Source organism: Ctenocephalides felis, unplaced genomic scaffold, assembly GCF_003426905.1.
Source record: "Ctenocephalides felis isolate EL2017-DRISC unplaced genomic scaffold, ASM342690v1 CF-g0.4_SCAFFOLD_01604, whole genome shotgun sequence".
Taxonomy (NCBI): Eukaryota; Metazoa; Arthropoda; class Insecta; order Siphonaptera; family Pulicidae; genus Ctenocephalides; species Ctenocephalides felis.
This window is the reverse complement of record NW_020537758.1, coordinates 41,257,069-41,270,629: the sequence shown is the minus strand read 5'-3', so window position 1 is coordinate 41,270,629 and position 13,561 is coordinate 41,257,069. Positions and strand designations below refer to the sequence as shown.

Below are 13,561 nucleotides of genomic sequence, written 5' to 3'. Positions count from 1 at the left end.
TAAACTGACAAACGATAATCCTCATCGAGATACATCAAATGGCTTTTAAATTTCTGGAATCGGTTCAGGCGTTTTTGAGCAAACGTCGATGAAAGCTCTAATTTTGACAAACGCCAAAAAACGATACTAATTTTTGCAAACTTTGACGAATTTTCAAAATTAAATGACTTGTCGTAGGGCCGTAATAATTTAATATGATCTAGAAGACCATGATATCTATCACAAAAAAAAAATCATGAAATCGTCGAATTTTTTTTTTAACACTTTATTACAAAGAAAACGGCCCGGCCGATCTTTACCAAAAACTGATCAGGTCGATTCTCAACCAAATTTTAATTTTAAAATCAATCTATATCACTCTCTTGAATATCGTTACGAGTTCAATGATGAATTAACTGCTTCTTTGAATTAGTGAAAACTGTCAATAAAATTTGTTTAGAAACGTGACGAATCTTCACACGTTTCAATAACAGGGTTCAATAGTATAATCAATAATTTACAAAATATATATTTTATTTAATATTCATATATTATCTATGTTTAAAAAAATATAACTATCATCATGGACGCCTTTAACAAATGGATTTGGGGACTACTGATATTTTCCATTATATCATCTAACATCCCGTAGAAGATGTTCATATATTCTCCAGAAAATCCGATATACTAGTTTTACGTATTCTCGGCGTTTCAAGTCATTCTGAATCATTTGAGACCAAAATTGAAAGTAAGGTGTGTAAAATTGAACCTTTGGTCGTCATTTTTATAGCACCGATTTCAAAAATTGTGAAAACCATACGATGAAAATCGATGAGGACTCGCGTCGATTAGTTATTGGCAACGATCCGCCGAGTCGTTTCTTTAGCAGAAAAGTGCAAAATACGTAAAATCGTTTGAAAGATATAAGTTGGGAATAGTGTGATTAGATATTAGTGAAAATCGGCGGGCCGTTTTTTATTGTAAATCATTAATAAAAAAGCTGTTTTTGACGATTTGATTTTGAAGAAAATTTGTATGATGAAAAAGCCTTCATAAAAAATTATTAGAGTAAGACCTTTGAGTCTACTCCTGTTATATGATATATGCAGATATATTACTAACCTAATACTAATATCAAAAGATATATACTCATCTAACCCTGTTCAAATCGCAAGATTAAGCGAAGCGAATCATATAAAATTAAAACTATGTGCATGAATCTAGATTAATATTATTTGCTTTGGTGGCTTTCGTTTTTTTCCTCTTCCGAGTATGTTGTATACTTATAGCACAGAATTCAAAGTGCTTCATTTAATCCACAGTACAATGATGCAGAAAGTTTGAAACTTTCAAACTTAAAGAAGTTTTATAGTAGTTAGAAGAAATCGAAATTAAACTAGTTGCTAGAACACGTTAAAAAGCAATTGGACTTATATATATATATATATATAAATATATATATATATATATATATATATAAATTAATAAAATAATTTCTTACCCTCATTTCTTCCTCCTTAGCTGCCTTGAGGTGTGCTTCGATCGCATCCAAATCAATAACTGGCATAGCCGTCTCGATATTGTAAACGTCAAATCCATCTGAAAATACGTCTATTGAATAAATGCCATCAAAGTTATTTTAATCTCATAAAAGCTCAATATTAGACGGATTGTATGTAGAAACTATATACATTGCTTCAAATGCTTGAATTCGTTCCACCAATGAGATTAGTTAAATGTACGTCTGAAGCTCCCATGCGATTTCATTTTTTTTTCAAAATTAAAACTGTGAATGTGTAATTATTATAAACTGTAATTAATTGCAGTTTATATTTCAAGCAAAGTCATTAACTTTTATAAACTAAAATTTTATGGATCGGTTAACAAATCGGTTAAACAGTTTGTTAAGTGCATCATCTTTTCCCAAAGAACTATTATCATAATTTTATTCGGTTTCACTATTAGTATGATTTATAGAATAATTTTGAGTTATTAATATTCGGGATCTACGTACGCGTTTTAGGAAATAATAAAGTAAATATAATGATTATCTACATATATATATATATATATATATATATAAAATATAAGTCGGGTTTTCCTTCCTGACGATATAACTCCAGAACGCACGAACCGATTTCGACAATTTTGCATTCATTGGAAAGGTTCGGGCAAGGTTTATAGCTAAGAAAATTAATGGTGCATGGAATCGTGCCTTAATGCAAATTGCTGGAACTTCAAGCACCGTAATTAAAAATTCGAGTAATGACATTAGTGAGAATCATCAGAATTATGGTTGGTTAAGTCAACGAGCAATTCTTCCTGCAAATAATAATATGTACACGCACTGAATTTCACCATTCAATCAAAAATTGCTGGCAATTTGGTGACATACCAATGATTCCGTCTGGTCTTCCATTGGACTTCAAACGATTGCAATTTCCAGTTCGCCTTGCGTTCGCAATAACAAGTCGCAAGGCTTATTGTTTGCGGGATAAATTTCAAATAGATTATTTAGAAAATCATTGTTTTTCACATGAGCAGTTATATGTTGCCTGTTCACGAGTTGAAAAACCATCCGCTTTGTTTGCGTTAACGTCAGACCAAAAAACAAAAAACGTGGTTTACCAAAGAGTACTTCAATGAAACGGATAATTTGCGGATTCACTTTCATTTACTTAGAGAAGTTTAACTAAAAAACACTTCGATTTTTGTAATCGAATTACTGTTTGTTGTGTAATAAAATCAAATTTTTCCTTTTCAAATAAAAACAAACAAAAATTTCTTCATCTTTCACACGAAACTATCTGGTGGCGAAACGGAGTTCGTCGGGTTTGCCAGTAAAATCATAAAAACAATTATTCAAAATACAATTTAATGCGAGTTATGCGAGTTTTAAGTATATTTATATGGTGAAAATAAGTATTGGACAAAATCTATCGTTTGTTTTCGTTTTCATTTAATTTAAGGAAAACGTTTGGTCATTTAACTTGCAAAAAACATGCTATAAGCATTTTAAAATACTTTTTATATCAATATATAACTTTTTTTAATAATTTAATGCACTTTCATTTAGAAAGATAAAAAACAGAAAATGTTTTATTTAATTTCGATGGAAAAGGCCTTGGCTACATATTTAAAAACACATTTAACACAAATCATTTAAGAATAATTTTTCATACAAAAAATATCCTTAACCAACGCTTCAACTGTTGACCCAATAGAGGCTGCAATTTTTAAATTGGACAATCCACTTTTTTAAAACATTATTTGCAAATTGATCATTCAACTTCACAAAGCATTTTAAAATACTTTTTGATATTAATGTCTAAAAATTTCAATTTAATGCAATTTTATTTAGAAAGATAAAAAACAGAAAATGTTTTATTTAATTTAGATGGAAAAAGTCTCGGCTACATAATTAAAAAAAAAAAAACAATATTTAAAACAAATCATTTGAAAATAATTTTCATGAAAAAATATCCTTAACCATTGCATCAACTGTTGACACAATATATGGTCCAATTTTCCAAATCGGACCTGCCACCTTTTAAAACAATATTATTTGCAAATTGGTCATTAAACTTACAAAAATACGTACAAACCATTTTAAATACTTTTTGATATTAATGTCTAAAAATTTGAATTTAATGCACTTTTACTTAGAAAGATAAAATACAGAAAGATGTTTTATTTAATGACACCAATTTCAAGAAGACTGAAGAAGAAGCTGCCGAAGATAATATGGAGGAACCTTAGAACTACACAAAACCTATATGAACAGAATATTAGAATCACTTATTGAAGTGATTCTCTAAATATGATTGTAATATTTATCCGATAAATTTATATGTGTGTTTGCAAGTGTGTGTGTATGTGTGTGAGTGAGTGACATAAGCCAAATAGCTCATAGAATTGTCATGTATTCTGATTGCTATTGAAAATAGAATTAAAAAACCTTTGCGACATATTTTGAAGAAATAACAGCTTTAAAAAAATACTTTTTCTTGTATAAACATATCCTTAACCACAGCATCAACTTAATAGAGAATCCAACCTTTTAATTGAAAACGCCTACTTCAAGGTTACTTGCAAAAAGAAGAATAAAACATGTTCCTTAGCCAAAACTAGGATCATAAAAAAGAATTAAATAAGCGGAACGATTGATTTGTTTTTCCTAATATTACCTAATGATTCCTGTTCACTTTGCTGTTTTTGTTGTTGAATTTTGGCCGCATTTCGCAATTGCCTGGACCTCTTGACCTGACTGTTTATTTGAGTTTTATCCAGCTTGCTGCTCTGATTCATTGTCCCAGGCGGAATAGACTCCTTCTCGCTACCCAAACAATATTTTTCCGTTGTTTGCATGGGGATCGTGTCCCGGGCGTTCGATAGAAACGCGTCAGCCATCTAGAAAATAGATTGCATATATATATATATATATATATATACAGGGCCGGTCCTGGAGTCCTTAGCGCCCGCATGCGACTTTTTTGCTAGCGCCCCCACCCTCTATTAATTTTCACCGTTTTAACAGTTTATCATTAAAATTATATAAGTATTTACATATTTTTTAAAAATTATTTTTTAATTACTCTGGATTTAGTACACCAAAAATTAGATATAATCTAGAAGGGTATAAAATATATTGATTTTAAATTTATTTATTATTATCGATATCAATAAATAAAACAATCCCTGTCATAGTTTCACATTTTTGTAATATTCAATATGTAGTAAATTGGTTAAGGATGTAAGTTGGACTACTATAGCAAAAGAATTAATATTTTTGTTGTATTAAAGTTACAGAATTTAAGAAATCCATTTCAGAAATAGTATTTATTATTTTGATATAAAGATCTTGATATCAAAATAATAAATACTATTTCTTTTATGCATTTCTTAAATTCTATAACTTTAATTTAACAAAAATATTAAGTGAAATAAATTTATAATTATTCTGGATTTAGTGCACAAAAAATTGGATATAATCTAAAAGCGTATAAAATATATTGAATTTAAATTTATTTAGGAAATCGAGGCGATTCGGGGGTTGATTATAATCAAGTATTTTGAAATTTTCAATTATTTTTAACGTTTGTGCAATATTAAAATTTAAAAAAACTAGCATTTAATTTTCAAACATAACACTCGTATTTCATGTTGGATTTTTTAAATTTTAATTTAATTTAATTTTTCATCATTTACAATATCCAAAATTGCGACCGTAAACTTCTCCTTATTGATATCGTAAGATCCGTCATATTCAGAGTATCAGCTTGTTGTTTTAAAGTTAAATTTTTAACGTATTTTAGAAGTATTGTTTTCAAAAATCAGTAAAAAATGCAAAGAAATTACACATTTCTTGAACAATATTGAAAAAAACTTATTATATTTGATATGTATCATTTCTGTATAGTTGATAATTATTAAATTTGGAGTATGAACACCACTAGGTATAAAACAAGTCTTAAGATTTTCGTTCCAAAGTAAATTTTGCTTCAATTTTTCATATTTGTTCCACGCATGTCTTCAACATTCAAAGTTCATCAGACGCGAAACATTTGCAACAAAAGCAAAAGTTACAATTCAATTTTTCGGAATAAACAAGTCATTTTCTATGCACTGACTACCCATTTTTTTATAATTTGTTTATATTTTTTAACAAGTTCCGATTCAACTAAATTAGCTCGCAATTTTTCGTCAATAATGTCCAACAATTAATTTAATCTTTCGCAGGTTTGCGCTTATGGGATTGAACACTAGATAATTTCTTTTTTGATTCCACGGTAACTTCAAACAAAGAAAAAAATGAATAAGTAGATTAAGCAATAAACAGAGCTGTTATTTACTAATTTGCAGAATTATTAATTGGTTAATTGTTTTTACTGATATCACATTGCAAAATAAATATGCTTTTTGTGTCTCCGTATCACTAGTTAAGTTAAATTATTTATTAAAATTTATTAAGTATTCTAGATTTTAAATAAATAATTCTAGATTTTATATAAAAAATATAAATATTATATTATAAATTTAATTTCCGAAACTCGTTTTGGCGCCCCCTCAGGGGCGCATTTTTTGCATGCATCGCATGCAAGGCAAGACCGGCCCTGTATATATATATATATATATATATATATATATATATATAACGTTTCTTTACTTAACATAAACTATATATATATATGTTTATATAACACTATAACATATTTCGCTTTATAGGTGTTTATATACCTTGCATTCCACTAAAGACATCAATTATTAATTTATTTATAGCTCCAGAAAGACTTGAAAATACGTTTACTTGAAAATACAATATATGTACTAAGTAAGTGTTAATACTTAATTAACCCTCCGTCGGTCGGATATTTATTCTCCTTCGAACGGTCGGAGTGGTCTGGCTGGACCACCATTCATTTTACATGCATTTATATGGGATAAATGAGTTTTTGGTGTCTTATGTATTAACGATTATTAGTAGTAAATATTTATAGTTTTGATTTTTTCTTTTTCTTACCGTCTTTTGCATGTGTTGAACTTGCTTATAATAAAAAATATATATTATATTATATTATATGAAAAAAAATCAAAGAATATAAAAAAATCGATGCTTATTTTTATTATTTTTATTTTTCTGTTTTATATCAATGAAAAACAATATTTATTCTTTGGCTCCTTCGAAATGAATGTGAAATTCAAATGAAAACGAAATGAAGTGCGTCGCCTTTGAAATGAGCTGAAAAATTCAAGTTGAAAATATAATTTCACTACAGGTTTGCCAAAAAAAATTTCGAAAGCAGTACGGGTAGAAAAATTGTTGATAATGTGCGCATTACTCATTCGATTTTCAATGTTTGCGATGACCAATAAGTTTGGTAGGTTTTCAAGGAACTCTCGCCGTGAAAATACTAGCATTCATGTTACAACACATAGCAAAGAATATATAAAATGCAGTTTGAATAGAAAATACCAGAGAAAAGACAAAATACTGGTTTACATATATCAAAAAGCGTATATTTCATGCAAAATGTATGAGTGGTCTAGACAGACCACTCCGACCGTTCGAAGTATAAAAAAGTTAATATCCTTATAATTATCCTTCTGTACATTTTTTCGTCCTGATTTTTTCATTGTTCAATAGCTAATGAAATTTTAGGAAAAGTCAAGAAATTTCAAGTCGATAGGATTACTAGAAGATTTTTTTTTAAATTTTCTATAGAACGTACGCGCTCTAATAATAATATGTGTCAAATTAGTTATCTTTTGCACTAGTTTCATCACATTTATTGAGCTATTGTACGGCGATTTTACTAATTTTAGATTAAAAGCTTGCTTTTCATAGGTTTTACTATATTTCTTATTTTATTAAAACTTTCCTCAATTCTTAAACCGTGTTATGCGAACCCGAAAATACCGTATTATGAGGGGGATGGTTTCACTTCTTTAATCGTGTTAGAGCGAATCCGTGTTATAGAAGTGCCATGTTATACGGGGGTTACCTGTACGTAAAAACGCATAAATACAGAAAAGAAAAAAGAAACTTGTACAGATTGTAATTACTTCTTTTAGTTATGTATTACATATGAATACCGGTAGTTTTATTAATTATCGGAGAGTTGGTATGTTACTTTTTTTTTGGACAGGAACACGTTCCGGTACTAAAGATCATTTCTGGTAACAAGAAACAGATGACATATTAAAAAAAATATATAAAAATGTTGTTTTTTTCTATCTTTTATCGAATTTATATGTGTAATATTATTAAGGTGACCATATTCTTCAAAGTCATAACCGAGACTGCAATTTTTAGTTATGCTAATCTGGGATTGGGGGGAGGTATATCATAACAGTTTTTTTATATATATTTTTTTATAAGAATTGCGGACTTACAGTAAGATCTTTATTATTCGATTATATGTCGTACTTTTTCATCTATGATATTATATCTTATATAGATTTATGTGTTTTTTTGCGCATTTGAGTCTTGTATAATATTCTATTCAATGTTATTCACAAATATTTTGAAAAAATTACCATTGTTCGTTTTTTTTCATAATTTTTGTTAATTCATCTGTTAATTTTCGAAAAACCGGGACAATCCGGCACAAAAGATCTAAACCCAGTACAAATCATGCTTTTAAAATAGCCCGGGACACATGGTGGAAATCCCGGAGTGTCCCGGTCAATCCGGGACTTATGGTCACCTTAAATATTATAAACAAGGGATTGAACCGAACCATCTGGCTTGTTTTTCCGAATCGTGAACTGGAATCCGAAACGATTTTTTCTACTAAACCGGAACGTATTTGGTACCAAAAAATAGCACAATACCACTGAATATTTAAACTGATAAATTTAATAGTTTAATCAAGAGATTAATTGTTTTAGAGAGAAATAAATACAAATACAGTGTTATTATCTTACCACATTTGACAATGTCTCAAAATTAACAACTAGAAAACATCGAAGCGGTTCACCGAATATTTGGACAATAATTACGTTATAAACTTGGTTCATATAAACATTATTCTACTTTTGCTTTCTTAAAAAACTTTTGAGAACGCATTAATATAAATAGAAAATATTTTCTACATAAAAATCAAATTGACTTTCTTGCGGCTTGTTGACACAGATGCATCGAGACGCGTTTTTTGTTTATAAACTTTCTGACATGTAAAATTACACCTATTATTTACTCAGAAATACAAACAAACACACACACACACACACACACACATATATATATATATATATATATATATTATAAATCCGCCAATCATATCGTAAAATTTAATCTGATCCCTTACAACACAGCTATCTTTTTCCAAAATCTATATTTTTTACATCATTACTTACAAGCCAAAGAAATTGTATTATTATATATATATAATATATTGAATGGTAGAGTCTTGGATTTGTGTATATTTTTTGTAGAGTTTCGAACAAGAATCCAAAAATAATACAAAATAAAAAACAAGAAAAGTTTTTAATAAACAATTTCTTTATTTAATTATTTGTTGTTAAACAAATAATTAAATAAAGAAATTGTTTATTAAAACTTTTCTTGTTTTTTATTTTGTATTATTTTGGATTCTTGTTCGAACTCTACAAAAAATATATATATATATATATATATATATATGAAACCATTAGATCATAACCATTTTCTCATAAAAATATGTATTTAAATTCAAATGAGAATGAGAAGGATAAGTTTCGAAGAATTCTATACATATCTTACATATTTCTATAATTTCACACAGTAAAAAAATATCAGTAATTTTGAGGATATTTAAGCAAACTCACATTAACATGATATAATTTTTATAACAAATTAAAACACACACACAGATATACATATATATATATATATATATATATTATATATATATATAAATATATTAGGGTGGTTCTTAATATGGACATTTTCGAATTTCCTTGTTCCCAAGGGCTCAAATGGTTCCAAATTGATAGAAAACAATTTTCTGAAAGATTTAGCTCCTAATATTAACTTTTAGATAGTGCGCAATTCAACCAAACTTCGTATAAAAATAGCATGGAAAATTTTTTTAAAATTAAAAAAAAATTGAAGTATAATTTAGCGAGAAATGAATTAAAAGTAAAAATTCGTGTCATTTTTTATTGAAAATACGGCGCTCCGCAAAAATTTTTGAAAATTTTTTCATGCTATTTCCATACAAAACTTTGATTGGATTGCGCTCTATCTAAAAGACAATATTAAGAGCTAAAACTTTCAGAGCCTTTGGAAGCAAGGAAATTCGAAAATGTCCATATTAAGGACCACCCTAATTTATATATATATATATATATATATATATATAAATTTATCTTGAATTATAAATAATCCATTATTATAGTAGTCATGTACTACTGCAATAAAAATAGTAGAGCACATCGTAAAAAATCACTTACTGTAATATCCTTTCGCACTATATGAAAAACAAGTACACAACTCACATTCTAGTAAGAAATACTTTAGTCTTTATTAGAATTATTTTAACTCATCACAATTACATATTTCTTTCTCAAGGAAAAAACATACACACACATTATGATGTCTGATGACAATATGTTTAATAATCGCATCAACTCCGCGAGAAATACTGAATTCAGGCAGCTCTTCATATGTGTTGCTGTGGAATTCTTTAAAGAGATCATATGTACATGTCAAAATGTAATAGAGGAAAACATTAGGAGGTTTAATCGATTTTATAAGCATAATTCCAACTATGCAATGGATGCAAGTAATTGTTTAAAAATTTATTTATACAACTGGTCTTTAAATAGAACCTACTTTGAATTGGTTCAAAATGAACCATTCTTTCTGATAAAAAATGTGCACTAGTATTTATATCAATGAAAAAATATTGAAGTTTTAATTCAAGTATATGTATAGTTTTGTTTGCTATTAAGATGGCTAATTTAAAATTAAGTGCAACATTGATTGAATTTGTACATTAGTTAATTTCCATCATTTAATTTTTTAATGCTTGCCCGCACTATTCTAGATCAGTGACTCCCAAAGTGGTCCAAATGAACCCTTGGGTCCATGAGAACTTTCAAGGGGTCCACGTCAGCGAAACCAAATTTTGGAGATCCACGATAGTGGATCACAACACACCTTGTTAATTTTGAAATCAATAAATGTCTTAACTTGTATTTGTATCTTTACTTTCAATGCTTAATACTGAAAGTTAGTATTCATAAGTTAGTCCATGGCAAAACCTAAGAGGTCCACGACTCGAACAAGTTTGGGAACCTGTATTCTAAATGAAAAACTGAAAATAAATAAGGTAAAATTTAATATGCATTTTTTTCATATGCATATGTATTTAACAACTATCAGAACTTTCTAGTTCGATGTTAGATGAGATGATGTACGAGTTCTATGAGATGATGTTCTGATTTCTTGAACGTCATGGACTTTTTATAGATGGTTGTCCTATCTCTATGGAATGAAATCATATATTCAAAGTTTTGTAATACTAATGAATTTATTATTGATGCAGCAACGCAAAGAAAAAATATTTTCATAGACATATTCCTATCTAAGTTTCATAAGTAAAAACGGATGTCAATGCTGCTTGACATTAGGCTGTCCAAGGCGGGTCTAAAAGCGGATCTCCAGCTTCGGATTTTATAGCTCTAACCGCTAGATCAAAAAGAAATTAAGAAATAACTAACTAATTAACATACTTTACGTAATCGCATCAATACTTTCATTTACATCTGCATAAAAAACCATCAAGAAACATATCAATTCAATTAGATTTTTTTCTGAGTTACCATCTAGTAGATTTTCTGCGGTTTGTTGGCACACAAACCAAGAAATTGTGAACAAATAACAACACTTTTATCAGTACATACAGTACTGATATTATTTATATGCAATCGTATCTTATTTTATGCAATAATTTTATACAAAACTATATTTTAATATTGGACATTTCAATTATATATCAAGCAATATCTGTTATGTACTCTAATTGAATATTTTATATAAATGAATGAAATATTTTTGTTTTGTTTCGCAAATATTAAAAAATTACACAAAACGAATTCTAATGTCTAACTTAAAGCCTGAAAATTCAAATAAGATTTTAATATCAAAGGAATTCTAAGCATTTCATTACTCCTATAAGAATTTCTTCATGGCAGTAATATTAGCGCCCGCCTACTGGAGCCATGTGGTTAATATATCTGACAGAGTTGTAATCAATGCCAGTATGTTTAGATTAATTTATTTGATATATGTATATATATATATATATATATATATATATATAAATCAATTTGTCGAAAAATAAAATCAATCTCATCATCTTTTGTACGAGTAAAACAGTGCTCTGATCAATTTTCAAATAATCACCAACCAATTTGGGAATTCAAAAGTCATCTATTATTTCAGTTACCAGCTTTTCGTTTTAAACAAGCATCTTTAAAATGCAATGAATTATCTATCAATTATTTATATATGTTATCTTAACATTTTTTGTTGATAAAACCACTAATACCAATATTTTCACACAGGTATGAACATTATATGCACAATTTCTTATTGCAACCTCGGTTTCAACATATGAAACATGCTTAGAATAGGTATTTGTACAAATATAAAATATATGATACTTTCCCACGATAAGATTCGTGCAGATTGTGTTTTTAGGTTCTATTTTTTGCATAATTATTATTTGCTGGAAAACCAACAAGCATGTACATTTCTTTATTATATTTAATTACTAAACTTACTAATTGCTGCAGATTTAAATGTAGATCATATATAATAAGAATATTATCAGTTCAATCGTATTTTTAACAAGTTATAATAATATTTAATAATAATAATAAAAACCAATATTGTCATTAATCTGCTAGTATAATTTTTAATACAGTCCATAGACTTCAGCAACTGCTCAATATTTACATTCAATTTAAAATTAATTTTATGACATCTAAATTAAATCCAAAAATTGTCTAAAGAAGAAAAAAATAAAAAAATGTAAGAACAAAGAAAATGCAAAAAACTTTCCTAGTCTTCATTTTGCTCTATTAAAGCCCCCAAAAATTGAGGAGCATTCCCCTTGAAATAGAGACGTTTTTTCATCTACTATAGATAGAATATCGCATTGTCATTGCTTCTAAGATATATTTATTTATTAACGCTTTGACGAACAATAAACAATGAATCGAAAATGATTGTCCAAAAATAATAGAGTCGAAATTGCTTCACATAGCCTGAAGAATATGTATATGATGAATAAATAATATATGATAAAATTCCATATAGTTGGTACCACAATTACTATTATCAATATAATAGAAACACAATGTGATAAAGTATAATTTTGAGCTCATCTGAATCCCTAGTGAAGATATATTCTATTACTGGATGAGGAATCAGAAGTAACCATAAATCTGCATCAAGCTTTCTATGAACTTTTTAGTATTTTTTAATAATTAAAAATATTTTTCCTTGGTTGAGATATATTAATGTTACAAAATTGCAATTGCCAATATTGCTTCATAGACGTATCCAGCATTTCAAGACAAGTTCAATGATGCTAGTATACTTGGGTAATTTTTTTTCTTCTTACTTTCAACAAATAAAAATTCAAGCAGATTAAGATGCAGTTCCAGCATCACCTATATAAACCTGTGAATTCATATGTGCCATAGGCAGTACCTACATATATACAAAATACATGTATATATCACGATCTCATTTCACATGTAATTTTCTCCGAATAATATCGCGCCCAACTAGAAAGCAAGCATATACCACCCACCGACACGATTTTCCAATCTTGCATTTCGCCCCCAGTGAATATAATCTAAGTAATCAGTATTTTTTCCACAGTCGGTGGAAATACATGATAGAGATCAATTCTGAGAATCACATATCGTTGTAGTAATCAGAAAATATTGTATTGAGAGTTTTGATTATACATAAACACATTGGATTAGTCTCAATTGCAGTGGTAGTCAACTTTTTAGAATCATTGGTAAATTTTAACTTGTTTATTAACATAGTCTGTAAGAAGCAGTCAGGTTTTGAGGT

At 28.2% G+C, this 13,561-nt stretch overlaps 1 protein-coding gene across 1 annotated transcript in view; it reads right to left on the bottom strand.

The window, feature by feature from the left end:
• The window catches only part of LOC113373785, an 11,268-nt gene extending 1,282 nt beyond the window's left edge, over positions 1-9,986 (bottom strand). Inside the window, exons 1-3 of the mRNA XM_026614059.1 lie at positions 9,916-9,986; positions 4,167-4,389; positions 1,481-1,578 (exon numbers count right to left, since the gene is read on the bottom strand). Of these exons, the coding sequence (XP_026469844.1) occupies positions 1,481-1,578; positions 4,167-4,389 (321 nt within the window). The 5' untranslated portion in view covers positions 9,916-9,986. The remainder of the gene's footprint in view (positions 1-1,480; positions 1,579-4,166; positions 4,390-9,915) is intronic.
• Between the last annotated feature and the right edge of the window lie 3,575 nt (positions 9,987-13,561).